Genomic DNA, 27,190 nt, shown 5'->3' on the forward strand with positions numbered 1-27,190 from the left:
AAACTTAATTAATAAAAATATTCTTCAACATTTAATAATACCTTCAAAAAAAAAATTTTAAAAATTAAACATATCTTAAATTTTCAAAAATAAAAATAAAAATATGTTTATATTTTATTTCGAAAATACTATTTTATTAAAGAATAAATAATTTTTAATTTACAAAAATCAAAAAATATTTTTTTATCGTTAGTATCACTTTTAAAAAATACTCGTAAACTTTAAAAAAGAATATTAAAAAATTTGGATTAATCTTAAAGTATTATAGACGTTTTCCATTTACATGTAAAAAAAATTATTATTTTTTAATTTGAAAAGGTATTTTTTTAATTTAAAAAAAAATAAAATTAAAAAATATTATTAAAACTTTTTAAAATTTTAAAATAAAATACTAACCATTTTCCCTCCAAACTAAAGTTTAAGAATATTATTGAAATTTTAAATTTCAATAATGATTTTTTTTAGTTAATTATAAATATTTTGCGAGTAATTTATAATTATTTTACATTTGTTTTATTTAAAATCTAAATAAAATGGTTATTATTATAAAATCTTAACAAAATATCAATAAAAATTATGATCCAATTTATTTTTAAAAGTAAATAGAGAATAAGAAAATTAAAAAAAATCATATATCGATAATTTTAGAACGAAATCATAATAAAAGTCCAAAATTTTAATTATTTAAGTCTTACAAATTTTATATTTAATATAATTATGTATAGTTCATAAAAAAAAAAAAAAAAAAAAAAAAAAAAAATTGGAAAAATAAATAAAACCCTTTGAAATTTCCTTAATAAAATATGCATTCGAATATATTTATTCTTGCAAGCAATATATTCTTCCCTTTTTTCTTCAGTATTCTACTCGATCTTATACAGTTTTTTATTTTTATTTTTATTTTTTTTAATTAATGATTTATATAATAAAATATAAATTATATTAAATTTGTTTCTTTTCTTAATATATAAATTTGAAAAAAAAAATATTCGTACAAATTTCCCAAATATTGGGAACTTTTGGGCATGTATTCTCATTACTACATCAAATTAAGGGCAAATTCGTAAATTAACCCTTCATTCAATTTAATAATATATTCATAGACTATATATATATATATATATAATTGTGTCAGGACCTATGGGTCGAGGGACAGTCTCAAGTAGATAGTTTCTATGGGGCGTAGGCCTCCCAAAAAGTAACGAAGGCGTGCAAAGGTTTCCTTGAGCTAGATGGAGATTGGCCCTCGAGTACAAAAGCAGAAGGGAGCTTGACTGCAAGACCCACTTGTCGAGTAGGGACGAAAATCGGCCTTAGTGATTTGATGGTACCAAGTGGAAGGGTCGTCGATCAACGGATAAAAGTTACTCTAGGGATAACCGGCTGATCTTCCCCAAGAGCTCATATCAACGGGAAGGTTTGACACCTCAATGTTTTGACACCTCAATGTTGGCTCTTCGCCACCTGGGGTTGTAGTATGTTCTAAGAGTTGGGTTGTTCGCCTAATAAAATTGTAAGTGAGCTGAGTTCAAAACGTCGTGAGACAGTTCGGTCCATATCGGATGTGATTCCTAGTGTAAAGCCACTTATATTATTTCAATTTTGTTCTTTAATAATTTTAACAAAGCCCAACAAAATGGAAGCCCACCATAGTACTCATACATCCCATTATATATGAAAACACTATTCCAATTATAATGAAAAAAAAAAATTATCCATTTAATTTTAAAGTTTGAAGATTTAATTACAACTTTTAAGTTTTTTGCTTTTGATTCTTAAAATTATTTGTTATTTGTATTTTTTATTTAAATATTAATATATGAGAAACGACCATGCAGTCTGTTAATAAAATAAGAACGGGTGAACAAACAGAAAAAACATGACTGTGTAGACGAGTGAACATGTTTTTTCTCACATGTAATGACCAACGTCCAGGATTCGGTATCATAATTCATAATTCAAATTCGATACCTAACGATAAATGTCCAGCAGCTTAATCATAGAGTTACTATGATTCAACCACTGAAAAGGAAAGTGCACTTTGATGATACAGCAGTGACTTTCAATTCTTTTAAGTCTTTATTAGTTATCATATTTTCAGGATCACTCTCATTCGGAAGTGGTCTCGGTTCATTCATGTACCTCTCCTTTACTCGGGTGTCACATCAAATCTCGTAATTTTATTTGGCTAGCGGACTTCATGGGTCAAATCTACATTAATTAAACCGATCAATATGTTATGCAATGTTTAAATAATCGTGTTAACCAGTCTTTTTTTTTAAGCTAAAAATTGAAGGGATGAATGATCGAACTTTGACCTAAATAGTCCAAAAACGTTAAAAATTGCATTTTATCCATATTTATTGAAAGTCATAAGGGCAAATACGACTTTTTACATGTAAAAACAATGGCAAATTGGTCCATTTAAAAAATGTTAAAATATGCACTTTTTTCATGCATTGTTCAAATACATTTAAATAAAAATATTTCAAAGCCACAAAAACAACATAATTAATTTAATCATTATTAATTATTAATACAATCAATGTCTTGGTTTCAAAAGTCAATTAGTTAATTTATTATTTTAAATTTGAAATAATTATTTTTTATGGACATTTTATGAAACTATGACATATATTTAATGGAAGAACTTCAACAATTTCAAATATTTTATTATTATCCATTTTTAATTTAAAATTTTAAAATACATAATTATATTAAAAATTATAAAAGAAAATTCTAATAAATATACTAATTTATGTTATAAAATCAATTTAATTTTTGTTAAAATATAATATATTATGATGTTGTAAATAATTATTCTACAAAATTTATAAAAAAAAAACATATTCATAAATCAATCAATAATATTATATTAAATATATCATTTTTTTAAAAAAGTTAAATCCAACATAATTCAATAATTATATATATATATATATATATATATATATATTTATTTATTTATTTATTTATTGAAGATAAGGAGTTTAAATATTAAAAATAAAAAATTTTAAAATTATTGGGCCCATTAAAAAGAGTTGACCTTGATTAGCAATGACTTTGTCCTCCAACCTAGTAGTAGGGGTTGACATTATGAAGTGTCAACTCATTTTAATATTGAAAATATATGGTCCTCATCATTAAATAAAATATGAAATAAATAAATAAATAAACTATGGACAATGCACCATTAATGGTTGAAAACATTTAGGTAATTGATTCATGGAATTGAGACAAAAAGTACAAATAAATTCATTGACTTTACAAAATGGTTATTTTATTATTTATTATTATTATTTTATTTAAGTCAAACAGCTGGGCAGTTTCCACCACAAGTCAACTCAACATCTAAGTCAAACCACTTGAATGTGAACAGAATATGTTACAAACCCACCTACAAAATTTAACTGATTAAATTAATAAAAATACATTTAAATTTTGCATATTACTTTAAAAAAAATATTTAAATTGTAATTTAATTTAATTTTCATTAACATATATCAATTAATTCATATAATTATAAACGAAAGAAACGAAAGCGACCACCACCTATCACAACAATATGTGATGGGTGCTACGTCGACTTGTATACAATTTTTTTTTAATTTAATAGTTAAAATTTTAAAAAATAATTATCGTATCAGCTTCCTGTTAATAATTAATATAATTAATAAAAAGAAATTACGTAACTTTTTCTTTTTGGTTGTTCTTAGGATCGGAATGATTAAAAATTTGAAAACTCATATTAGCTTTTAGAAATTTGAAATCCCACGTTTAAATCAAAGGCCAATGTTGAGAATGACATCCAAATACTTTAATGGATTAAAGTGTAATTTCACACTTGTTTTATTTTAATTATATATATATATATATATATTATTTGAAGTTAAATAATGTGTCTTAATTTGATTTGTTATTTTTTTTAACGTTCGTCTTTGAATTATGTATTTTTAATTAATTGGGTAAGATGATGTAAAAAATACAAAGACATGAAAGTTTGCGTAGACAAAACAAAGTTTGAAGCGTAAAATTAAGGAAAATTGATTACGAGACTAACCCATCAAGAAGGGATGAGAGTCAACCATAATGGTTTGGCCCTACAAGTGAAAGGATTGTCAAGGTGCCTCGTCTAGTGGACTATCTTTGAATTGACCAAACGATCCTTTCTAAAGATGTTATACCTAACTAGTAGAGAATCTAAATCAATCCGAGAGGTCATCCAACCCTAAATGTCTGCCAGTTTTTGCCTTTGTTCGTCTCTTAATAAAATTAATACCTTTCAAGTAACGTTAAATGATAGAAACAACAAACGTCTACTCGAGTATGATATTGTTCATTCGAGCATAAGCTCTCGTGAAGTTTTCCAAAAGACTCTTCTTAGGCAGTCATCTATCCATCTAGCACTATTCTAGATCACTCCACTTCTCTCGAACACATTGCTAGTTTAATAAAGTTCTACCACACCTTCGTGGCTCACACAAACACAGTCAAGTCTTGCAATTTTTTTTGTTTGACACGTAAGTCACATAGTCACACGATGACTACACGTTCGAGACTCACAATTTTTTTGTTCGACAATTAAGAATTCTATCGACATGGTTAAGTTAAAATAAATGCATGACTCCAATACCACTAAAAGAATAAGACTTTACACGTCAGTATGATATTATTCACTTTAAGCATAAGTCATAGTGACTTTACTTTTAATTTTTCATACCCAGAATCTTTCTTTTAATTAACTAACGTTTGACTCTGACTCAAACACTGATGCCATTTGTCAAACGACTGTACAATTAACCAAGAAGCCATGATGAAAATGATAATAATAATAATAATAATACCACGAGAAAAATGCTAGGGTTAGGAGAGGAGAGAGAAAAAGAAAAGGAAAGAATAAAAATAAAGTAATCTAAAAAGTAAAATAAAATCAATAAATTCCTCCAATTCATTTAAATTTTGTGACCTTAACTTGCCTTCAAATTATCTCAATCATTTTTCAAATTTGTAAAAATATATTTTGGATTTATTGTTCTTGAATTGACTTGAAAAAACTTTGATCAATCTATGATTCTTGAACAAGGGGATGAGATTTGTAGAAATTTGGAAACATATTGAAAGAAGATTATGAGGCAACAATCGATCAATTTGCATTAATGAATAAGAACAATACTCGTTTGATCCTACAAATTGCACAGTATTCAACATGAAATCAGTCTCAAATTCAATGTTCATAATACTAAAATCATCATCAACCAAACAGAACGACACTAAATCTTGTTCAAATTCTAAGTTCAATGTTACCATCTCTTCTTCTTCTTCTTCTTCTTCAGGAAAATCTGAGCTCACAGATCCATTTCCATGGCTTCTTCCGCCAACGTCGTTGTTTCTGATCAAGAACCAATCTCGTTCATCATCCCCTTCCCAATCGCAATTGGAAGACAGATTTCCAGACAAGCTTCTAATCCTCTCTGCCGGAGAATCCGCCAGAGAAGCTTGATGGCTCACCTTCAATGGAGTCTCCGAATCTTCCATTGAATCCCAAAAGCTCTGATCCAAAACAGAGCTTGGAGAAGAACTCGTCGTTTTCCTCCTCGAACATTCAATTTCGGATTCAGAATCAAATCCCTGAAGAAACGGATGCTCAAGAAGCCGTTTCACACTCCATCGTTCTTTCGGGTCTTTTATCAAACACTTAGCGACGAAATCCCTCGCTTCCTCCGACAACCACCGCGGAACCTCCGGAACCTCGCCGGAAAAACCAATCGTATACAACGCTGTTACCGGATCCTCCAATCCTGTCCATGGATGATTACCAGTAGCCATTTCAATGACCGTACATCCAAACGCCCAAACATCCGCTGGAAATCCCTGTTCTTCACCTCTCGCAACCTCCGGCGCCATGTACGCAGGCGAACCAGAAAAAGCCCTAACTCCATTTCCAGAAACTCCTCCTCCTTCCACAAATTTCGCACAACCTAGATCCGCGATTTTCAAGCCCTCACCACTCAACAACAGATTCCGGCTCTTGATATCACAATGCGCCAATCCATTAGCGTGAAGATACTCCAATCCTTTAAGAATCTGGCGCGAATACGCCCCGATCATCGATTCCTCCATCCGTCCACCATGTCTCTGAATAGCATCCCACAGCGTCCCCTCCGGTAAATACTCCATAAACAGATTGAAAACCGGCGACTTAGAGCTCTCAATCTCAACGTCGAAACCAAAGCAGTTGATTAGGTATGGGGAGTTCAAATTAGAGAGAAGAGCGTGTTCCTTCCGCAACAACGCCGATGTAGAGAGGTCAGTGGTTTTGACAGCGAATTGGCGCGAGGAGGAAGAGGAGGTGGTGGTGGTGGCCAAATAGACGGTGGCGGACGAACCGCGGCCGACGGCGGGGCCTCTGGTCCAGTCCATGGCAGAGAGAGAAGAAGAAGAAGAAAGGGAGAGATGAAATTGTGGAGAAGAGGAAGAAGAGATTATGAATTTATATAATCCATCGCAACGCCGCGTCTTTTTCAATGGTAACCAAAAATAAATAAATAAATAAATAAATAAATAAATAAAAATCTTATTTAAATATATTTATTTTTTGAATTCCCAAACTTTTAATTTTTAATTATAATACTTTTGTAACTAAAAAATAATTAATCAAATTAACAGCCTGAGGACATAACTGTAATTATATCTACTTTTATTATTATTAGCTAAAATTTTAATTTTTTAAATCATTATTAATTAATTATTTTAAAAAAGGGTTTATTTTGGATAATAATAATAATAAATAAATAAATAAATAAATAAATAAATAAAGGAGAACCGGCCATAACGACAAGTTGGGTGGAGTTCGTAGGGAGCGCGAAGGGGCAAAATTGAAATGACTATAAAAGTGCCACGTGGCGGAAGGAGGGAGGAGAAGACAGGCCAGCAAACAAAAGAGTATAGAATTAGCAAGTATCGAGAGACAGCCAGTTACCTGACGACGCGTGGAGCTGTGCGTCCAATAGGTCGGTAACGTTAGTGTGGCCCCCAGATTTGATTGATTTACCATTATGACCTTACCCAAGCAGCATGAGCATAATAAGCATATTCTCGTCTCTCCTTTTTTTGCGGCGCTAAAAGCATTTGATTCCTTTATTATTTTCAAGTTTAATTATTTTTTTTAATTAACTTTTTTTTTAAAGTTGGGCAACTAATTTTTGTTCAAAATATAATATCATAATAAATTCTTTAAAAAAGAATAATAATCCAATTTTATATTAAATTCTTTTGAATAATCATTCGTTTTTATTATTATTTTAAACTTAAGTTTTTAAAATTCGTACTTGCTTTTACGCATTTTCAATACAAACTTGAATGCGCGACACTCAAGTAAAGAAGGGATGCATAAATGAACAAATACCATATCTGAATAAGAGCGATCTCAAGAATAGGATAACCCAGAGTGTATAGGGTTGAATCTAAAATGCCCTAAACTCCAGAACCCACGAACACCTCCCTGACATCCTTTCAAATAGTATATCGATATATTTTTGTCACGTGAACATAGCTCATTATCAATCCGAGCATAATTCCATCTGTTCCCTTAGTTTTGTAAATGTGTAATACAATAATGTTTTTTTAATTGATGACGTGTACAAAATCTTAGAGAGAGAAGAAGAAGAGAGAGAGAGAGAGAGAGTTTTTTTTTTTTTTTTTTTTTTTTTTTTTTTTTGGGTGGGAAAATGTGAATGAGTAACGTGGAAGTAATTCCAAATGATTTGGGTTTAGGGTTTGCTTGCAGGCCCTTCCATAATCCATTTTTTTTTACAGAATTGCCTCTTTTTGCCAACAGGGGCTTAGCCCTAAGCCCCTAAACTTAAAAAAAAAAAAAAAAAAAAAAAAAAAAAGAAATCCTTATTCTATAAATATTTTTAATGCAACTCGTTCCCGTCTATGTATATGAGATATTTTAAAAAGTGAACATCTTTTTGCAATGCAACTCGTTCCCATCTATGTATATATGATATTTTAAGGAGTGAACATCTTTTTTAGTTGCAGGGTCAAAGAATAAGAAGTGTGATTTCACTATATTTTTTTACCACGAACGAGCCCTATCACAAGAATATTTTTTCTAGGATAGCTATGAAAAGACGTCCATCTTTTCTTTAATCTCGCTAAAATTTATGGTTTGTCTCACCAATACCCTTAAAACTTATAAAAATGTTTAAAAAATATCTTTGAATTTTTAAAAATTTCAATAATACTCTTAAACTATGAATAATAATTTATTAGTACTAATGCTCTTAAACATTTAGTTTATAAAATTGAGGACCGTTTCTCTTTTTAAAACCTTTTCTTTTGTTAAAAATTAAATATGTTTAAAAAATCGAGAGACTAACAGTAATGAATAACAAACAAAAGCAAATAATATCTATTAGCAATGAATAACAAACCAAAGCAAATAATATCTATTAGCAATGAATAACAAACCAAAGCAAATAATATCTATTAGTGATAGACTTGAACGTTACACGTTAAAAAGATTGCATTAAATTGGACCTTCAAGTTGTGAAAGAAACTCGGCTCCATTTTGCATATTGGCTTTTGGAAGCACTGACGCATAAGGCTGTCGTCATGATTTCTTGATAAAGATGCAAATGAAAAGGGCAAAATATTGCAGTAAAAAGCTACCCCTTAACAACTCTGCAACATGCAGGGACACTAAGTATTTTTATTCATTTTTTGGGGGACCAACTTTGGCTTAATTGAAATTTGGTCCCTCATTTTTTATCCCATTTTCAACTGAAGTGCTTCAACTATTACATTTTTTCATTCTCACCCATCAACTTTCAGTTTCTACCACTAAAATCACACAACTTTTAGAAAATGAGTAAATCAATCTCAACCTATGGGGCCATTTCCAGGCCACTTGCCCAATTGATTCACGTAATATTCACTACACATTCCCATCAGCATTTCACTGACGATTGTGACTTCTCCTCTAGGCGTTGGAAGGTTGACTGCAAATATTTGTTGCGGTCACTCATACACAGTTTAGCAGTCTCCATCAGCTTGGAGCAAATTGCATATGTTTCGTCTTTTAACTGTCATACAATAAGATGAAAGTATGAGAAGAAAATATGCTAGACTATTTCTTCTGCACTGAGAGGAAAAAATGATTATTTAGTAATTTCACGGAGTTTCTACAAGAAACGTGCTAGTCCTTGTGTGAGATCCCACGTTGGTTGGAGAGGGGAACGAAGCGTTACCTCTCCCTAGCAGATGCGTTTTTAAAACCTTGAGGGGAAGCTCGAAAGGAAAAGCCCCAAGAGGACAATATCTACGATAGAAACTTGCAAGTTCTTGCTTGAGATCCTACATTAGTTGGAGAGGGGAACGAAGCGTTTTTTTATAAGGGTGTAGAAACCTCTCCCTAGCAGATGCGTTTTAAAAACCTTGAGGGGAAGCCCGAAAGGGAAAGTCCATTGAAGACAATATCTGCTAGTAGTGAACTTGAGTTGTTACACCAACCATGGTTGTTACGACAATTGGAAGGGAAAGTATAATTTGCTCCTAATCGACCACCCACCAATTTAAGAGAAAAGAATGAACCAGATATTGATACAAAATATAAGTTCAAAAAGTTTGTGATTGCGTTTATAAACGATATAAACTTCGTACTTCCCTTCTATTTTTCCTCAATGAATGTGACCAAAATGATGCAATTAAAATGCTTGATTACCTATGTAACAGCCCAAGCCCAAGTCCAAACCAACTACTAACAAATATTGTCCGCTTTAGCCCATTACGTATCGATGTCAGCCTCACAATTTTAAAACACGTCTGATAGGGAGAGGTTTCCACACCCTTATAAGTAATGTTTCGTTCCCCCTCTCCAACTGATGTGGGATCTCACAATCCACCCATCTTGGGGGGCCAGTGTCCTTGCTGGCACACCGCTCGGTGTCCGGCTCTAATACCATTTCTAGCAGCTTAAACCCACTACTAACAGATATTGTCCGCTTAGGCCCGTTACGTATCACTATCAGCCTCACGGTTTTAAAACGCGTCCGTTAAGGAGAGGTTTCCACACCCTTATAAGGAATGTTTAGTTCCCCTCTCGACGTGGGATCTTTCTGCATTAATTCCAGAAATGTCTCGCCAATGATTATCTTTATATCAAAGGATTGGAAATATTAGGTGGAAGATATTTTTCAAGTCTAAAAATTTGATGGGAACTTACAGTGAAAGACGATAAGATGGAATCACAAACTTCAAGCGCCAGTATTCCACGTGCGGCCTAATCAGAACAGAGGGTTAGTAACAATGATCCAATGATTTCCTTTACAGCACTTCAATTAAGTGGAAATCATAGTTACCCCAGAAGACTCTTGCTGAATAGCATTAACTAAATTCTGTACAATAAGCTCAGACAAAGAGACAAGTTCATGCAAGTAGGCCGAGTCGCCGAAGAAGACATTGTTCGAACCCCAGAACTGCAACAGAGATAGAACTTCAGACTCATTTCATAACAAGCAAAGATATTTTGTTGGTTCTAAAAATTAGGAGGTTCATATGTTGCTCATCAATCAATTTCACATCTCTGGAAAGTTGCTAAATATATTACGTCGTCGTATCATGTAAGAAGATCTTAGAACGGAGAACAATATTTTTCGAGATATCAACTAAAGGAGACAACATACCAGTCCATTATCTGCATGATATGGGAGTCTATTTTGGGAACATGTAGCCAACAATGAAAGTATAGCACATAAAATCCTTGTCCTCATTTTAGGTGTCATCCTGCATTGATGTTCAAGAACCCATGTACAAATGATAGTGGTGAAGTAGAAAAAAAATGAAATAAGATTTGCAACAATTATGATGCAGTAAATGCTCACCATGGTATATCATTTACAAATGATACCAAAATCTTCGGGAAGTATGCACTTCCATGATCAGGATTACCTTCAAAAGAGAGGCAAAGGGATGGGAATTGAGAAACTGTGCGAGCATACGTGCATGTGTGTGCAAGAGTCTAAATTAACATAATCAAAGAAAACGATCGTGTGGAATTTTCTATTGGTTTACTCCCAAACAGTTGGGCAATAAATCAGGCAGGTTGGTGTCATGGTGCAAAGCTCAATAAATATTAATTAATGTCGAAGGAATGCTTACCTCTCTTAAAATGAAGAAAGAATATGAGCAATATAATTTACACTTGCAACATGATATCAAAGTCATTCTATTCTGGGAGGTCTCATTAATCGGTGTAGCCTATATAGCTATCTTCCACCTTAGATCAAATTTATTTGCAGCCTTCATAGTTACCGATCTTCCATCTTGGACCAAATTTATTCGCAGCCTCCATAGTTACCAATCTTCCACTTTAACCAAATTTATTTGGAGTTTTCATAGCTACCAATCCTCCACCTTGACCAAATTTATTCAGAATCTTTATAGCTACCGTTGAAGTTGTGTCATCGAAGTCGTGCGATCAATATTACACATCAATCATAATCTTATTCACTATGATATGACACAGCATATTGAAATTGGTCGATAATTTATCAAGAAGAAATTGGAGAAAGGGATAGTTTGCATTAGTTATGTGCCCTCATAGTTCAACTGACAGATATACTAACAAAAGAACTTCATAGCTCAATGTTTCATGGTTAGTATCCAAGCTGAGAATGAATGATATCTATTCCACAGCTTGAGAAGGAGTGTTGAAGGAATGACCTTAATTATATCCGCGTAAACCCTAACTTTAATTATATCTATATTGTTACCTAATATCTAAGAATTTAGTTAGATTTATTTTTTTAGTATTGTTATCTAGTATCCCGGGATTTAGCTAGCTTTTACTATAAAAGGCACATGTACCTCTCTAAAAAGAGAGAAAAACTGTAAACCCAATTAACTATCAATAAACATTTTAGTCAATTTTCTAATTTTTCAAGTGTCTGTGGGTTCAGAGTATTGTCTTTCAGCTTTTGTCGTTCTTTGTTATTGCTACTCTTTTGTGTCTTTCAGTTCTATTTCTTGAATGAAAGTTTTATGTTTCTTTTTCTTTTTGAAAAAAAAGTATTAAGCAAGTAGGCCAGTCTATATCTCTTGCTATTAGTTGCATGTGGAAGTGTTATTGCTACTCTTGGGAAAGTAGTTGCGAACTTCGAATTTCTTCAAAGTCAAGGTGATCATTTATACACTATTTGCGATTTTGATTTGTTAAGTATTTGATATAATTAAATTCACCATAACTTATCAACTTAAGCTTTTAGGTTGAAATGTTGTTTATGAGGATCATCATTCTTATAGGTGTTGATGAACTAGAACTTACCATTTTAAAGAAAAAGTTGCCAGGGCCTTTAAAATCAAGGACTTGGGAGTGCTAAGGTGCTTCCTAGGAATGGAATTTGGAATAACTAGAAAATGTATCTTTCTGAATCAAAGAAAATATATCATTGAGTTACTTGGAGAAACATGTTTGCTTGTGTGCAAGGTAGCTAAGATTCCTATTGAACCAAATTTGAAATCGGAAGCTGCAAAAGATGAATAAGTAAAGGATAAAGAACCATACCAAATACTTGTGGAAAAACTCATTTATTTGTCTCACACATATCCAAAAATTATAAAGGGAACTCCAGGAAAAGGTATGTTGCTTAAAAAGGGAACTACAAGAAAAAGTATAGCCATCTACAGGTTGAAGTTTATACTAATGCAGATTGGACAGGAAGTAGAATGGATAGAAAGTCAACCCTTGGCTATTGTTCCTTTGTTTGAGGAAACTTAGTCACTTGGAGAAGCAAAAAGATAAACTGTTGTAGCTAGAAATAGTGCTAAAGCAGAATTTAGAGCATTAGCTCACAGTATCTATGAAGGAATATGGATACACATGCAGCTTAGAAGTGAAAGTTGTATAAGAACACCTATGCAAGTTTACGACGACAACACGCATGTCATCTCTATATTCTATAATCCAGTTCAACATGACAGGACAAAGCATATCAAAGTTGACAAACACTTCAAAAAGGAGAAATTTGATATGGGTGTGATATGTACTCCTTATCTTCCAAAAGCACAATTTGATAGAATGATTTACAAGCTTGCAGTGGAAAATATATTTAAAATTGCTTGAGGGGAGTGTTAGTTTATATTAGCTGTAAATATCTTAATTTGGTATAATTATTAATGAATTTTTATTCTTATTTCTTATTATTCTTTCCTTCCTTGCATTGAGCTTTTCTCCTGTGCAAAACGTCATCATGTATCTTACTGTTTCATTGTTGGAATAAATATAATTTTATTCCATTAAAAGTTAAAAAGAGAACTAAGTGAACATATGCAAGCCTCAATCTTCATCATTTGAAAAGTTATATCATAGTTGGGTTGTAATGAATTTCTTTGAAGTCTTATTGTTGAAGTTTTCAACCTAAGATATTGCTTTGAAAATGGATAGAGGGGAAGATACTTGGCAGTCTACTAAAGCTCATAAATACGGTTTTTTAGCACGATGAAAAATAAAAATTGCACTAAGATATAATAACAAGTTCTTTTATCAAAATAAGAAAAATTGAAAGAATTTTACTACCAGGAAGCATAACCAAGAGGCTGCATAACTTTTGAATTGAGGAGAGTAAAAGATCAGCGTCGGCTGCTGCGCGGGAGCCTATACAAGGAAGTTAATGCTTCTATTACTTTGATACATGATATTTATTTGAAGAATGCAAACCACTCTAAACAATAGGGAAAATAATTGGATGCCAATAATAGAGAATCAGAAACATATCGCTCAATTAGAAATAAATCCAAACATTTATGCAGAGCAAACTGATGAAGCATAAATATAGAGTTGCTAAATATGTCCATTTAAATTAAAAGAAAAAAAAGACTCAAATCATTTTAGCCGTAATGTGCATGTTTCTCAAATAATTCTCTTTGGCAGAATTTAAGTTTGATTATTCAACCAATTGAAGTTTTGACTGTGATGTTAGAAATAAAAACTGCAGTAGCTTCCAAAAATGAAGTGATGAACTGACCTTCCTTAATGTCCACATTGTGCAAACAGCTGATTGCTGAATCTATTAAATCACCCGAATGAGAAATTAAACCACCTAACAAAGCAACCTGACATAAGAAAATGAATAACGGATCTGATTATTTATGCAACTCTCTAATTCAGTGGCCACGAAGTTATATGAGAGATTAGCAAGTGTTTACAATTTTCAAATAATAACATCAACACAGAGGAAAGATAAAATTACCTCCGCACTCTCAAGGTAAAGATTGAACTGCTTAATATGAGTTGATATTGACGGTAATGTGACTTCAGAAAACGCTATGCAGGATTTGACAAAATTGCCATGCTTCTTCGCATCTTTTAAAGCCTTTACTGCTAAACCATTGCTACAATGCACGAGAGTGTCCTGAAAGTAAGTCAAAGCAACAACATCAAGAGACTTGAGACTGGTATGGAAAGAAGAATCCATCTTATGGGATATTTCGACATCACAGTGACCTTCGGTGTATTTGTTAACTTTTGCCTTTAATAATCATTAGATAAGTAAAAAATATTATTAAGTTTTTCGTATTTTGTATAGGCTAGGATATTTTGTGTAGCCGGATTAGTCAGTTACCTGTTTTAGTTCATTATAACTGGTATATTAAGTTACCGGTTTTATAGTAGATTAGATTATTTAAAGCCATTGATGCCTCCTATGTGAGATGGACTTTCATCCAAAAAAATTCCTTCCATAAATTCTTTTACCGATTTTCATCAGTGTTTGGTATCAAAGCACCCTCGGGGAAGGGGACTTGATGGCTGGAAAAACCCCCAGACTCGACTGCAGATGACACAGTTCTAACCAGTCTAAATGCTTCAACTTCTGAAACCCATTATCCCCTCAAGCTTTGACACAACGTATGTTGGCAGTTAAAAGCTCTATTGAAGAAATAAAGACAAATATGCGTGAGAAGCAGCAGTTCATGGGTTCGATAGCAAAACTTCTGAAGAAAACAAATCTTCATATCCAACAAATATAGTACAAGAAGAAAAGAAAAATGAAGGGAGATCAACGGTTCGACAAGAAAAATGATTCCCTCATCAAGAACTACCAAGAACCTTCCCTTCCAAAAGACCTGAATCTCGTTTTCATACAGTAATTGGTGTAATAAGTAGAACACATTATTAAGTTTTCTGTATTTTGTACAGGCTGGGATATTTTATGTGTAACCGGGTTTCTAAGTTACCATTTTTAGTTAGTTATATACTGATTTATTAAGTTACGGTTTGATTGTGAGATTAGCCTACTTAAGGTCTTTGTTGCCTTTTATTTAAGATGGACTTTCATCAATAAAATTTCTTCAAGAAATTCTTTTACTGATTTACATCAATTATACAGTAAACTGCAAGAAGCTATCAGGATAGAAAAAGGTCAATTTGTCAATCACTTTACAATAAGGAAATATGCCCCACCTTAACCTCATCTATGGTACCAAATGCTCCACGACACTCAACAAGGAATGCTAGATGGCGCTCCCTCTCTTTCCCAAAGTCCACCTGTACGACGAAATTCATACAAAGCCACCAAAAACCCTTAGACTATAGAAAATGAAATCTCAGAACCGAAGATATCAACTAACTCAGTTACCAGTTGGACAAAACGAGAAAGCAAATGTGCTGGTTGATTTTCATCATCTTTCATGTTGGCAAAATCAAAGCTATCATTAAGAGCCTGGGAAATTTCAAAAAGCAATTCTACGGTTGCTGGATCACGTATATAGGAGCTCCTGTCCAATGAAATAATAATTTTACAGGTACCACCAGAAATAGAATTCAAAGGCCAATGCAAAAAGCTATGGTTCAGGAAGTAGGATACATGACATTCGCACATATATATAGAAAATGAATAAATGAATGACCAAAAACAACTGAAGAGTTACCTTGTAGCCATCTTAAGAATATTAATAATGATAATGCCTTTTGGTCTCCCGACAAGCAAATCCAAAATCTCCAGAAAATGGCTCTAGGAAGAAAGAAATCCAAGAGACTTGGCAATTAATAAGGACGTCAAACTCTCGATTTGCATATATGAATCTAAAAGTAATTAGATTATTATAAATTTACTTATAGTAGCTCGAATACAAACAATACAAAGAACAGAAACATGGAGAAGAAGTTTGATAAGAACCGAGGATCCATACTAGTGCAAATACATCTTCCAAATGCTGGTAATGAGAAAGAAGCTTCCCCATAATTGACTGCAAACTGAGGAGTCCATTCTCATCTATCCCTCTATTGCATGTTCGCTGTGAAATCGCATCTAAAATCGTTTTTACACGGCTATCCTGGAAAGTTCATGATAATTCAAATTCAGATGCGTTGAAACACAATATTGAACAAAAAGTGATATCAGGGGAGGAGAATCTTTTGGAAGATGTCGAGTGAAAACTTCAATATCCGATGTCATCATGATAAACTCATAAAAATGAACAAAATGACAAGTCAAAGTAGCTGAAGAAAAATATGAAGTCGACTAATTTTCAAAAACTGATGAAAGCATTTAGTTTGTTAGTTGAACAGTTACATCAATTTAAAATTCATAACTTGAAATGTGGTACAGTGAAAATAAAAGGCATTTCTAGGGACTGCCACCACTATGGCCTTGTGGTCTCAATTTTTTTTTTTTTCTTTTTTCTTTTCCTCTCTCTAAGAAGAAGAATGAACAAACTGAATGGCCAGGATCTCAGCCTGAAAAAGATCAACCCTCGCAAGAAAAAGGGGATATGCCAGGAAGTTACATGACCAAGATTTGTCACAGTTCTTTTTTCTCTCTTTTCTCTTTCATAGAAAAGGATTGAAGACACAGTTCATGCAAAAGGCTAGAGGTAATATAATGTAAGCAAAAAGATAATGAAGTAATAAATGATCCTAATCAAGGTCATGTGTTGGCTCAAGTTTACCAAATGATTTTGAAGTACAATATCCAAATAGGCATCAATGACTGTCAGATACTCGTCGAGGCTCTCATTTTGCGCAATAACCTGGTATAGTAAATACATTCATGTGGTAAGAGGAGCAAAAACATCATGCTGCAAAACCGAAAAGAAAAAACTACTTCAAGCAACTAGTTATTGTTGGCTAGATATGCAAAAAGGATAAGAAAGAAAGAATAACCCATCTCCTTCCCTAAGCCGCAACATTGGATCAAAGAAATTGTTTTACTTTTAATGGTAGAGTGAATATTTCATACTGTAACTAAAGCGAAGCTACTAGTTTAGGCACCTAGGCCAACTTCTTATACTCTGAGGTAGAATTATATAGATGGCTAGCGAATGAAATGATATACAGCATTATCTAATAATATATTTTGCTAGTTTACATGTATCCCATGGGTATGGGGTTCAAGCCTCACAATATTATTTTCTTGTTAGACCTTATGCTAATATTCATGCCTACAAGTGGAGTACTAATGATATACTGAAAAAGTTTGATTTACTCCAATCTATTAGCTCAAGCTTTTTTGGTTTAAAAATAATAAAAAAAATAATTCTCCAAAACTTCTCCTGAAGAAACATAAAATGAAACTAAATATAATTTCTTACCTCAAGTACATTATGCATTACGGCATCCACAATATCCACAGGAGGTCTCCTTTCACAAAGCCTGATCCCATGTAACCTGTAATTCAAGAACTGAACCAAAAGAAAGATGAGAAAACTGAAAGATCCAAAAGTCACTACAATAACATAAATGACCATTATGAAAATCTCATAAATATTGCAGCACTGGTTTTGATGGTTTCAAATGCAGAGGAACTAATTTGCATATCTCCAGATAAAAAATACCTGACGGAAGGATGAATCGTTGCTGCGATCAATAAGGTGGAGAAATTCCATAGCCTTCGAGCTTAATACTTCAACAGGAAGTTCCTTTAGTATGTAATGAAGAACGATTGAGACACACTGTGAATTCTCCATATTTCTTCCCAGTCCAAGCGCTATAAGTGTTCCCTCTAATTGTCTCTTTAAGAAGAAATTGGCAAGACGATGAATATCAGTCAATTAAATTTTTGTTGCTTGAACATTACGTAATATGTATTTTGGTTTTTGAAAAGGTTTCAAAGGGCTCACTGATTTCTCGAATTCCATGTTTTGGATGATACTTTTCATAAGTTGCTCGTTAGAAATGATAGTGGTTTTGATTTCTTCTTTCCACTTTTGAAAAATGCCCTTGTTCTAGAGAATCTCTTCCACATTTTTCCTCTCATCCTTTCTCGCTTCTTTCTTTTAAATCTCATATATAATTTAATTCTGTTTTCAAATTACTTCTCTTCTTTCTTCCGACATTGTTAATCAACTTAATTGATAATCTCAAAACATCCCCATCTGCACTTCTTAACATTTTCATTTTAATTTCTCCTGTCTTCTTCAAATTTGTGTCCTCCCCCAAAATCACTGAATCGGAATAAAAGAGCTGTGGTCGATATTTTAATATCGAGTGTGTATACAGTAAATAATCAAACTGGTTTCGTGTCTATTTTAGGACAATTTCAGGACAGAATGTAACCCCGTGTAAAAACTGCAAACACCTCATTTCATACTCAAAGACAGCATACCTGAGAGACATTCTTAAATATGCATTTTACAATATATTCGATTGTAGGCTCTATCACACCAACAAGCAAGACTTTGCTATCCGTAGAACTGCCAGTTTTGGTTTCTTTTGCTGGTATGAAATGTTTCAATTGAGCATTCGTGTCATTGACACATGACACTAGCAATCCTGGTAACAAGTGCATGATTCTCACGATAAGAATGAAATCATCATTTTAGTAGCACATCTCGAACAAAAATTGGCCAATTCAATATTCTTTATGCATCAACCAGAAACTCGACCAAGAAATTTGAGGAAATCTTATGCCCAGGCTTAAAAACTTTTCCTTGGCCTATAAACATGTTCTTTCCAATTCATGTGAAGTTAAATATGAAACTAGCATCATATAGCAAGAATATAATACATCTAACAGCAATTACACTGAAAAATATTAAGCATCTGCTTTCCAAACTCACGTATAAACATTTTCAAATGAAGCAACCATAATATCAACTCTTCCTTTTCTTTGATAAGAAACAAAACCCCAAGCCAAGGGAGGTTAAAAACGTCCATCAACTGGCCACAAGAGAGTTCATGTATACATGTCTTTTTAGTACAGGGAAGCTATAAAAAATGTAAAGAAGTATAAACCAAAGAAATTACAAGAAATATCTCTACTTATATAGAAGAGGCAATAGGAAAATATATAAAACCCTACAAATAATGTTATAGGGTTGAACTCAATAAATCCAGACACTAGGAACAGGAAAAATAACCCCGCAGGAATAAGTAATAGTCACCCCCTCCTGGCCACGCAAGCAACAAATATGTGAAAACCAATTGTATGCCAATTTGACGTACCTATATCACACGAGGGCAACTTCTGTGCACAATGAGTCAAGTACAAACGACAATAAGCAGATGCCAAAGGATCAGCTATTCCTCTAGCCATCATCACCAAGCGCTGTATGACGACAACAGGTTGATCATCCAAGAATTGCCAACAAGGCAATAAAGCCAACTCCAAATAACTGAAATACGTAGAAACAACTTACTGTTAGTGCTAGCTAAATATTCCATAAAACAAACGGTTATTGCAATTCTACTGATGATAAACTGGCAGTTAGCTCACCAAAAGACCTTGTTCAACAAAACACCCAATGTATGCTAAGAAGTTTTAACATAATCAGGTCCTCTGATCAAGACAAAACTCAATGACAAAAAGTTTGGTAAAAAACTTCTCACCCTACTTTAATTCAAGCCACTAGAATGATCCAAATACAGAATTTAATAGTTCCAACTACACTAAGATACGCAAAAAAGTAATCTCTAATTCATAAAAGGAGACTCACAAATTCCTAGGCATCAAATAGTTATTAACATCTACACTTTCCTCCTCCTTTTGGCGTTCAAGTAACTGGGGTTAATGTAAGGTTAACGGATAAACTTTGATACCACAAAAGTGACTACAAGAACACACACCTCTAATTCATTTTTACTTGTAGGCCTCAGTAGTCAGTAACTTAAATAGACAAGTTTAAAAGTTAAATCTAACTAAAATATTTGATGATTTTTCATTTATATTTAATATTTCAGCTTTTTTTTTTTGGGGGGGGGGGGGGGGGGGGGGGGGGAGAAACTGATATGGAACATATAAAAGCCACAAAAGAGGGCACCCTAAGGGTGGGGCGAGAGAACCCCTCCCAAAGAGGAACTAATACAAAAGAGCCTCACAGTTGCTAGTAACCATGAACTGGCTATAATTACAAAAGAAATTCTTGTGATTTGAGCATCACTACAAAGCCTGATAGCACAAAAAAATGTATTATCCTTAGACTTTAGTTTTTACTAGTTTTGTGGCTTTATTGGTTACTTCCACGCATTTATTTGTGTTATTTGCAATATTCGAGCATTTGGAGCAAAATCGGAGCTTCTGGAGATACTGTGGTGAAAACAGAGCTAATTAGACATCATTTGCTAATTAAACATCATTTGAAGTAATCAAGTCAAGAGAAGAAGTAATCGAGCCAAAAGTCCAAGGGGACAATATTGAGACGCTCCTAAATGCACCAAACAAGCCAAAAGACGTGTACCAAAGCGTTGACATGCTCACAAGTAGTCATTCAAGCCAAAAGTCTAGCAATGCAAGTCGTAGCATCAAGACGCTTTGAAAAACCATTCACATGTCCCCTCTGTCAAAATGCGTGTGAGAGTGCCTCTGTCCGGAGCATTGGGACACTACTTGGGATTGTCTCAACGCTCAACTTCCAAATTTGAAGATCGTGGTTTTTAATTTTTATAGGGCACATCAAGACATTGTCCCTAGCGTCTCGACGTTGTGGCAATATTTTCTAAAAATTCATCTTTTTTAGACTTGTTTTGGAGGAGCCAACTTTGGGAGAACAAACCCTAATTCGAAAAGTGCATTGTGTAGGAAGTGAGAAGAGACTTTTGGGAGCAAGAGGAAGATATTTCAAAGCTTGTGATCATGGAGATTGCAACAACAACGGAGATTAATACATAAACATAGTTTCATTCTTTTTCCCTTTACTATGTGATTTCATTATGGTTTTGTATTTGAGTTTAGCAGTTGTAATAGTGAACAGGAATAGATGCAGCTAGACTTTGCAATTTAATTAATTGAATGCTTTGATTTATTATCTTTCATTCTCTTCATGCTTTTATGTACTTAATGTCTATGATCTCTTGATCACAAATTGTTTGTCTTTTGTATCAAAATTTACACTTGAAAATGGGATAGTCTAGAATAGACCTTAATTACATGACTAAAGGCATTTTTGACTAGTGAAAAATTACGGCTCCTTTAGAGGTGGTTAGAATAAGAGTTCTAAATTCCTTACATGTTAGTAAAAACTAAACGGTGATGTTGATTTTATAACACTGCATGAGAGTTAACTGTTCTTGTTAGAATCAGTAATGCATATTACTTCTTGACTGATGGAATGATTGCATGATAAGTCTTAGTTATTTTTTTAGTTAAATTGTGGGGCTAATACTTGAAGTCTATTCCCTAAGATATCTTTCTCCTCTCCCAACCTATATTTTCTTGTTATTGTTTTATTGAAGTTTTGAACTCATCATTCGATTTTGTTCTCTAAAATAAAATTGGGTGTTCATATTCAAAGTGCTTAATTGAACTAGAAAAACCAATCATATGAACGACACTCTAATACTCAATTCACTATATTAAAACTTAACTTGTGCGCTTGTGGCATTGCATAAATCATGCAATAAATGTGTACACAAAAGAATGGTCTAAATTCAAACTATTCTCAACCCAAATAAATAAATAAAAATCAGAGATGAACATCATCCAATATGAGATAAAATAATTAATTCATCCAATGTGTGAAGCACCAAGAAAAAAAAAAGGCCAACTCTACTTATCTATTTCAATAACATATCTTCAAAGATGTGAAGGACCAACTAGTAAGTATCCATTACTTCACCTTAATATTAATGTGTGAGAGTTTAATGGGTGGGGTGTGGACCTGGGCAAGTAAAATGCATCGTCTAATCATTCACTTCTATTTCTTTTTCATCTTTTTCTCTTAAAACGTTAATTTACAAGTGAAATAGTAACAGAAAACCAGAACAAAAAAATGCAAAAACTGACCAAGTACAAGTCCATTTGCCATGGCCAACCAACCCACCAACTCTGCCTTCTAAAAAAATTCTGATCTGACAGAGCCCACATTCTATGGATCATTTACCCATCAAATTGAATATATCCCATCTTCAATTTCCACTTTTCATAAAAGCAAAATGACATAATTATATATCTACCCAAAAATAAAAGAAACGGGAAACTTTGATAAGTTAAAAATGAACCAACAAAAAGAAATGACATTACATGCGCGGAAGAAGTTCTTGAATGGCACCAACTTTGCAAAACCAGTTATAACATGTTTCCTTTGCGTTTTGGCAAATGTCCTTTATTTTGAAGTGCTCTGCATCAAAATTACAATAAAAAGAAAATCAAGCTGATTATATAGAAATTTTAAAAAATAAATAACAAACATTTTTCCTGGTGTCTCTTACTAAAACCATACTTACTTTTTTTTTTTTTTTTTTTTTTGGTAAGAAGGCATGCTTTCATTGAGAAAAATGAAAGAATACAAGGACATACAAAAAGAAAACTCAAGTATTATTTTCTTCTCAATGAAAGTTTGGTTATTCATAAAAACTAATTAATTAATTAATTAATTTAAAATTTAAATAAAAAATACCCATGGCTGTCCCTATGCCTTTCTCAAGACAAACTTTTTTTATCCAATGTAGAGGTTATTCCCCACTCCTCCCAACAATAGGAAGGTGGCAACTTATGTAAATCCTACCCCATAAATACTATTAGAATTTATGGCAATAGTCAAACTCAAAATTATGCTTGAAAGTAAAGATCTTTAAACAATACATATTTGTCAAGAAAGAACCTGGCAAGGAGCAAAATCTGGCCCCATCTTCAGTGAACTCAGCTTTACTCCTGATGCGATCCCACACAAAATTTCCAAGCATATCCAAAATATCCGTGACTAGAACAAAAAGTGTGGGATAAAATTGCAAAACAGACGTATCCTTCAGAAGCTTGGCAACCTAAGAAATCAACAAGAAAAAGAAAAAAGAACAAAACGTTAAGGAAGAGATAAAAAAGCATCCCATGTCATACATATATTTCTAGGAGAATAATGACAAACAAATGAGAGAGAGACAGAGCAACATTGTGAAGCTTTGAATCCGATAAATTCCAAATTAAATCCACAAGTTTTCAGCTTTGATGTTTCAAAATGGTAAACTTTGGGAGGGAGCGGGTGGCTCTCCTTTAATTTATTTTATTTTCTTACTTATCATACCAACAATCTAATAGAATACCCTCTTTCTTTCTCTTGTAAGTTACACTCCCCAATTTTTCTTCCTTATACATGCGCGGGATAACATTTCTTTTATTTCTTTTTATCTGATATCTAGTTTCCTTCATGAATTTTCCCATCCAGCTGCCAAATAAATTTCCATATTTATACCTCTGAAAGGACAACAACCTATTAAGCTGCCAAAGAACAAGGGTAAACCAATATAATCATGACATTGTAGGTGTTAGCAACAAGATGGATGTGAATCATGTGACTTCCTCAGTTAGCATGTGGTGGCAATAGCCAATTGGAGAAGTTCCCCCTTTCATCCACTTGTTAGTGTTTAAGAGCCAAACTTTAACTCCCAAAATCGTCTGCTCTTTCAACCACGTCCTTATATCTGTTATATTTTTCATTCTCAATTAAGAAATGCTTATAATGCCATCTCTCTCAGTCTCTACTATTTAGCCTAAAAAGGTTGAAATTTAAGGATGTAAATTGTAACAACCTTAGTAGCTTAGAAATGAACTTTAACTCCAAAAACTTAGTAGCTTAAACACTAACCTTAGTAGCTTAGTGTTTAAGAGCCAAACTTTGAGTTTTTTTTTTTTCAAAAAAGATAACTCCCAAAATCGTCTGCTCTTTCAACCACATCCTTATATCTGTTATATTTTTCATTCTCAATTAAGTAATGCTTATAATGCCAATCTTTCACAGTCTCTACTATTTAGCCCAAAAAGGTTGAAATTTAAGGATGTAAATTGTAACTTCCTCAGTTAGCGTGTGGTGGCAATAGCCAATTGAAGAAGTTCCCCCTTTCATCCACTTCTTTAGTGTTTAAGAGCCAAAGTTTAACTCCCAAAATCGTCTACTCTTTCAACCACATCCTTATATCTGTTATATTTTTCATTCACAATTAAGTAATGCTTATTATGCCAATCTCTCTGAGTCTCTACTATTTAGTCCAAAAAGTTAAAATTTAAGGATAACAACCTTATTATCTTAGGAATGAGCTATATAATTACATTTGTTGGAAAAATTAACAAATTTAACATGAAGAGTGACATTGCAGTAAAAAAAAAAAAAAAAAAAAAAAAAAAAAAAAAAAAAAAGTTTAAGGATATGGTTGACCAAATTAAAATACAAGAAATGTATTGTAACTAACATAAGTTTTAGGAGGATTTTTTAATTTGCAACAGAAAAGTAGAATAACATAAGAACTCAAAGATGCACGGTCATGCACACAACAAATTATGAAATGAACACAAAAGTAGTATGTCTTTAAGTAATACTAACCTTCACAGATATCTTCAAAGATGTCACGCGATCACTTGCATTCCAAGCACGAACCAAGTCATCCTTGAATTCACGCAAGCGGTTAATATAATCTTGGCGTGTAACAACCTTGACTTCATTTTCTGTAATGTTCTGAGGATCTTCAAGTTCCTCCAAATGCTTGTCAGTTGAAGATCTCTCATATGCTGCTACCCCAAGCCATCAATGTGTAAGTGTAACCTTAAAAAACATGACCTGCTCTAGCAACTTTATGCCACTGATATAGTATCGTACTGACCAATGAAGTGAAAGGTGCTAAAAGTAAAATAACAAAAGTAGGTGCCATACTTTTCCCAACTTTTAATATTGCATTGGACACCTATAATCAAGGGGGAAAAAATCAATTATTACCAACAATAAGATGGATTGAAACTAAAATTGAAAATCTATATTCACGTCATGCCAAAATCTGAACATTTAATGGCTCACGAATTTGAATAAGCTATGTAGAAACATCCATTCTTACACGTAAAGAGCATAATTTCCCCTAAATTTAAGAACAAATCGAAGTTCATATAGCACGAATATTGAAATGTTTAAAATAAGTAAAAGAAGACGTGAAAGGTTCTTACTGAAGTAACTGAGACCAATTTAGAGACAGAAAATCTCTGCATCATGAATCTCGTGAACGAGGACCAATCCCTTTCTGCAGGTGGAAAGACAGATTCAGAAGGCACTCCTGTGGCAGAAGAATTTTCTTTATCTTCCAAATAGACGCCTGAAACAGTTGCATCGTCATCTGACGCTCTAAGTGGATCATCATATTTGACAATTTGATCATCAGCAATGTTGGCCTAGAGTAAGATATTAACCGAATTTGTTTCAGCACTTTAAAGGGTTAATTGAAATGTTAAAATTTAAAGAAATAACTGTCATTGCACCAAGGAAACATATTTTGTTTCGTTGAACACCATGGTTTTGTAAGTGTTACTGAAATTTCTTGCGTGAAGACTATTCTCGAGGAACCTACTCTGTAAATGTAATTTGCTTAGTTGCAAACCCAGTGGTGCACACAGTGAAACATGTATAGATAGATAATCACTTCGTCCAAGAACAGGCTATTAACAAACCTCCTAATATTCAGTTTCCTCCATTCTGAAAACGAGCTGGCTGACATTCTCACCAAACCCACGCATCACTACTTGAGTTTTCTCACCGAGCTCTGTTATTGTTCAGTGTAATCAATTTCCCCGACTTCTGAGTTATGCCTGTTTCTCTGTCCAAATCCTACGGAATTTCATCTCCAAATCTCCCTCCCCACAACGCTCACGCACCAATTAGCATGTTACTTGGCTTCTAATGTCAGTGCACACAAAATTTCCACATGCATGAATCGAAGATAGTGTAAAACTGACTTCCGTATCAGCGAGTTGAGTATGATTCAATGACGGAGAACCGAACCAAAAAAAAACAAAACAAAACAAAACAAAATCTGTACCTGCTGGGACGATGGAACAGAAAGAGGATCCGTTTCTGCGCGATCACGATGCAGCAAAAACAGCTTTGCTTCAGCACTGTAATCCCGAGGTCTGAACTCCATTCAAGACTTGAGATTCCAATTTTTCCACACACGATAGAAATTGTGCATTCGATCCAAAGCAGACACTTCAAAATATTGAAATTGTTGCTCTGTGTTCGTTCAAAAAATTTGTGAAAACCTATTCGCCAATTAAATTGACATTTCTTTTACTTCTTTCTACTCTAGAAATTGACGTTGTATCGTTCATCTAGGTGTTATGATGCGTTAGTGGCTTGTAATTAAGGTCCCTCGGTTGTGTTTGATTAAGATCATTCATATTAGGGTCAACCGCGAAAACAATCTATCAGTGATGTCCCACGTTGGTTGGAGGAGAATAAATCATCATTTATAAGGGTGTGGAAACCTTCTCCTACTGTGTTTTAAAGCCTTGAGGGGAAGCCTAAAAGAGAAAGCCCAAAGAGGACTCTCTGCTAGCGGTGGATCTGAGGCGTTACAAATGGTATCAGAGCCAGACACGAGGCGGTGTGCCAGTAAGGACGCTGGGCCCAAAGGGGGTGGATTTAGGGGCGGTCCCACATTGATTGGAGGAAGGAAAGAGTGTCCGCGAAAACGCTGGGCCCGAAGGGGGCTGGATTGTGATGTCCCACATTGGTTGGGGAGGAGAACAAATCACCCTTTATAAGGGTAGGGTGTGGAACCTTCCCCTAGCAGACGCGTTTTAAGTATTGAGGGAGAGCCCGAAAGGGAAAGCCCAAATAGGACAATATCTGCTAGCGGTGGATCTGGGTCGTTACATAGACAAACTAAACGATGATGATTAGAGTTATTGTAAGTCGTGTATAGAAGCTTTTCTACAAGGACGAGGTTTGTGAGATCACGGTATTGTAATTCTAGAAGATACTCTATCAACTTTCGAGGCACAAA

General features: G+C 33.5%; 2 protein-coding genes across 2 annotated transcripts; both read right to left on the bottom strand.

The window, feature by feature from the left end:
* Positions 1 to 4,559: 4,559 nt before the first annotated feature.
* LOC111787673 (mitogen-activated protein kinase kinase kinase 18) lies at positions 4,560 to 6,468 on the bottom strand. Its single transcript, XM_023667690.2, has one exon. The coding sequence runs from the start codon at positions 6,418 to 6,420 to the stop codon at positions 4,993 to 4,995; it is 1,428 nt and encodes a 475-aa protein (XP_023523458.2). The 5' UTR covers positions 6,421 to 6,468; the 3' UTR covers positions 4,560 to 4,992.
* Positions 6,469 to 8,679: 2,211 nt separating this feature from the next.
* Positions 8,680 to 26,511, bottom strand: LOC111788824 (uncharacterized). The gene is made up of 23 exons (XM_087121486.1): positions 26,225 to 26,511; positions 25,359 to 25,580; positions 25,075 to 25,105; positions 24,748 to 24,932; positions 23,038 to 23,197; positions 22,458 to 22,554; positions 19,445 to 19,614; positions 18,606 to 18,772; positions 17,836 to 18,012; positions 17,593 to 17,682; positions 16,951 to 17,031; positions 16,192 to 16,335; positions 15,931 to 16,013; positions 15,639 to 15,777; positions 15,464 to 15,547; positions 14,253 to 14,414; positions 14,028 to 14,115; positions 13,580 to 13,657; positions 10,887 to 10,953; positions 10,689 to 10,788; positions 10,365 to 10,481; positions 10,229 to 10,285; positions 8,680 to 9,089 (listed from the first exon to the last, which is right to left on the bottom strand). Exons 1-23 carry the CDS (start codon positions 26,324 to 26,326, stop codon positions 8,955 to 8,957), a joined length of 2,736 nt encoding a protein of 911 aa, XP_086977612.1. The 5' UTR covers positions 26,327 to 26,511; the 3' UTR covers positions 8,680 to 8,954.
* Positions 26,512 to 27,190: the final 679 nt, after the last annotated feature.

Source organism: Cucurbita pepo, chromosome 2 (assembly GCF_057944985.1).
Source record: "Cucurbita pepo subsp. pepo isolate OVF chromosome 2, ASM5794498v1, whole genome shotgun sequence".
Classification (NCBI taxonomy): domain Eukaryota; kingdom Viridiplantae; phylum Streptophyta; class Magnoliopsida; order Cucurbitales; family Cucurbitaceae; genus Cucurbita; species Cucurbita pepo.

Coding starts and splice junctions, on each gene's coding strand:
- LOC111787673 (XM_023667690.2), bottom strand. CDS start 6,420: ATGGACTGGACCAGAGGCCCCGCCGTCGGCCGCGGTTCGTCCGCCACC.
- LOC111788824 (XM_087121486.1), bottom strand. CDS start 26,326: ATGGAGTTCAGACCTCGGGATTACAGTGCTGAAGCAAAGCTGTTTTTG. Junction 25,581..26,224: donor CTGTTCCATCGTCCCAGCAG/GTACAGATTTTG, acceptor ATCTTACTCTAG/GCCAACATTGCTGATGATCA. Junction 10,482..10,688: donor ATCATGCAGATAATGGACTG/GTATGTTGTCTC, acceptor TCTCTGTTGCAG/TTCTGGGGTTCGAACAATGT.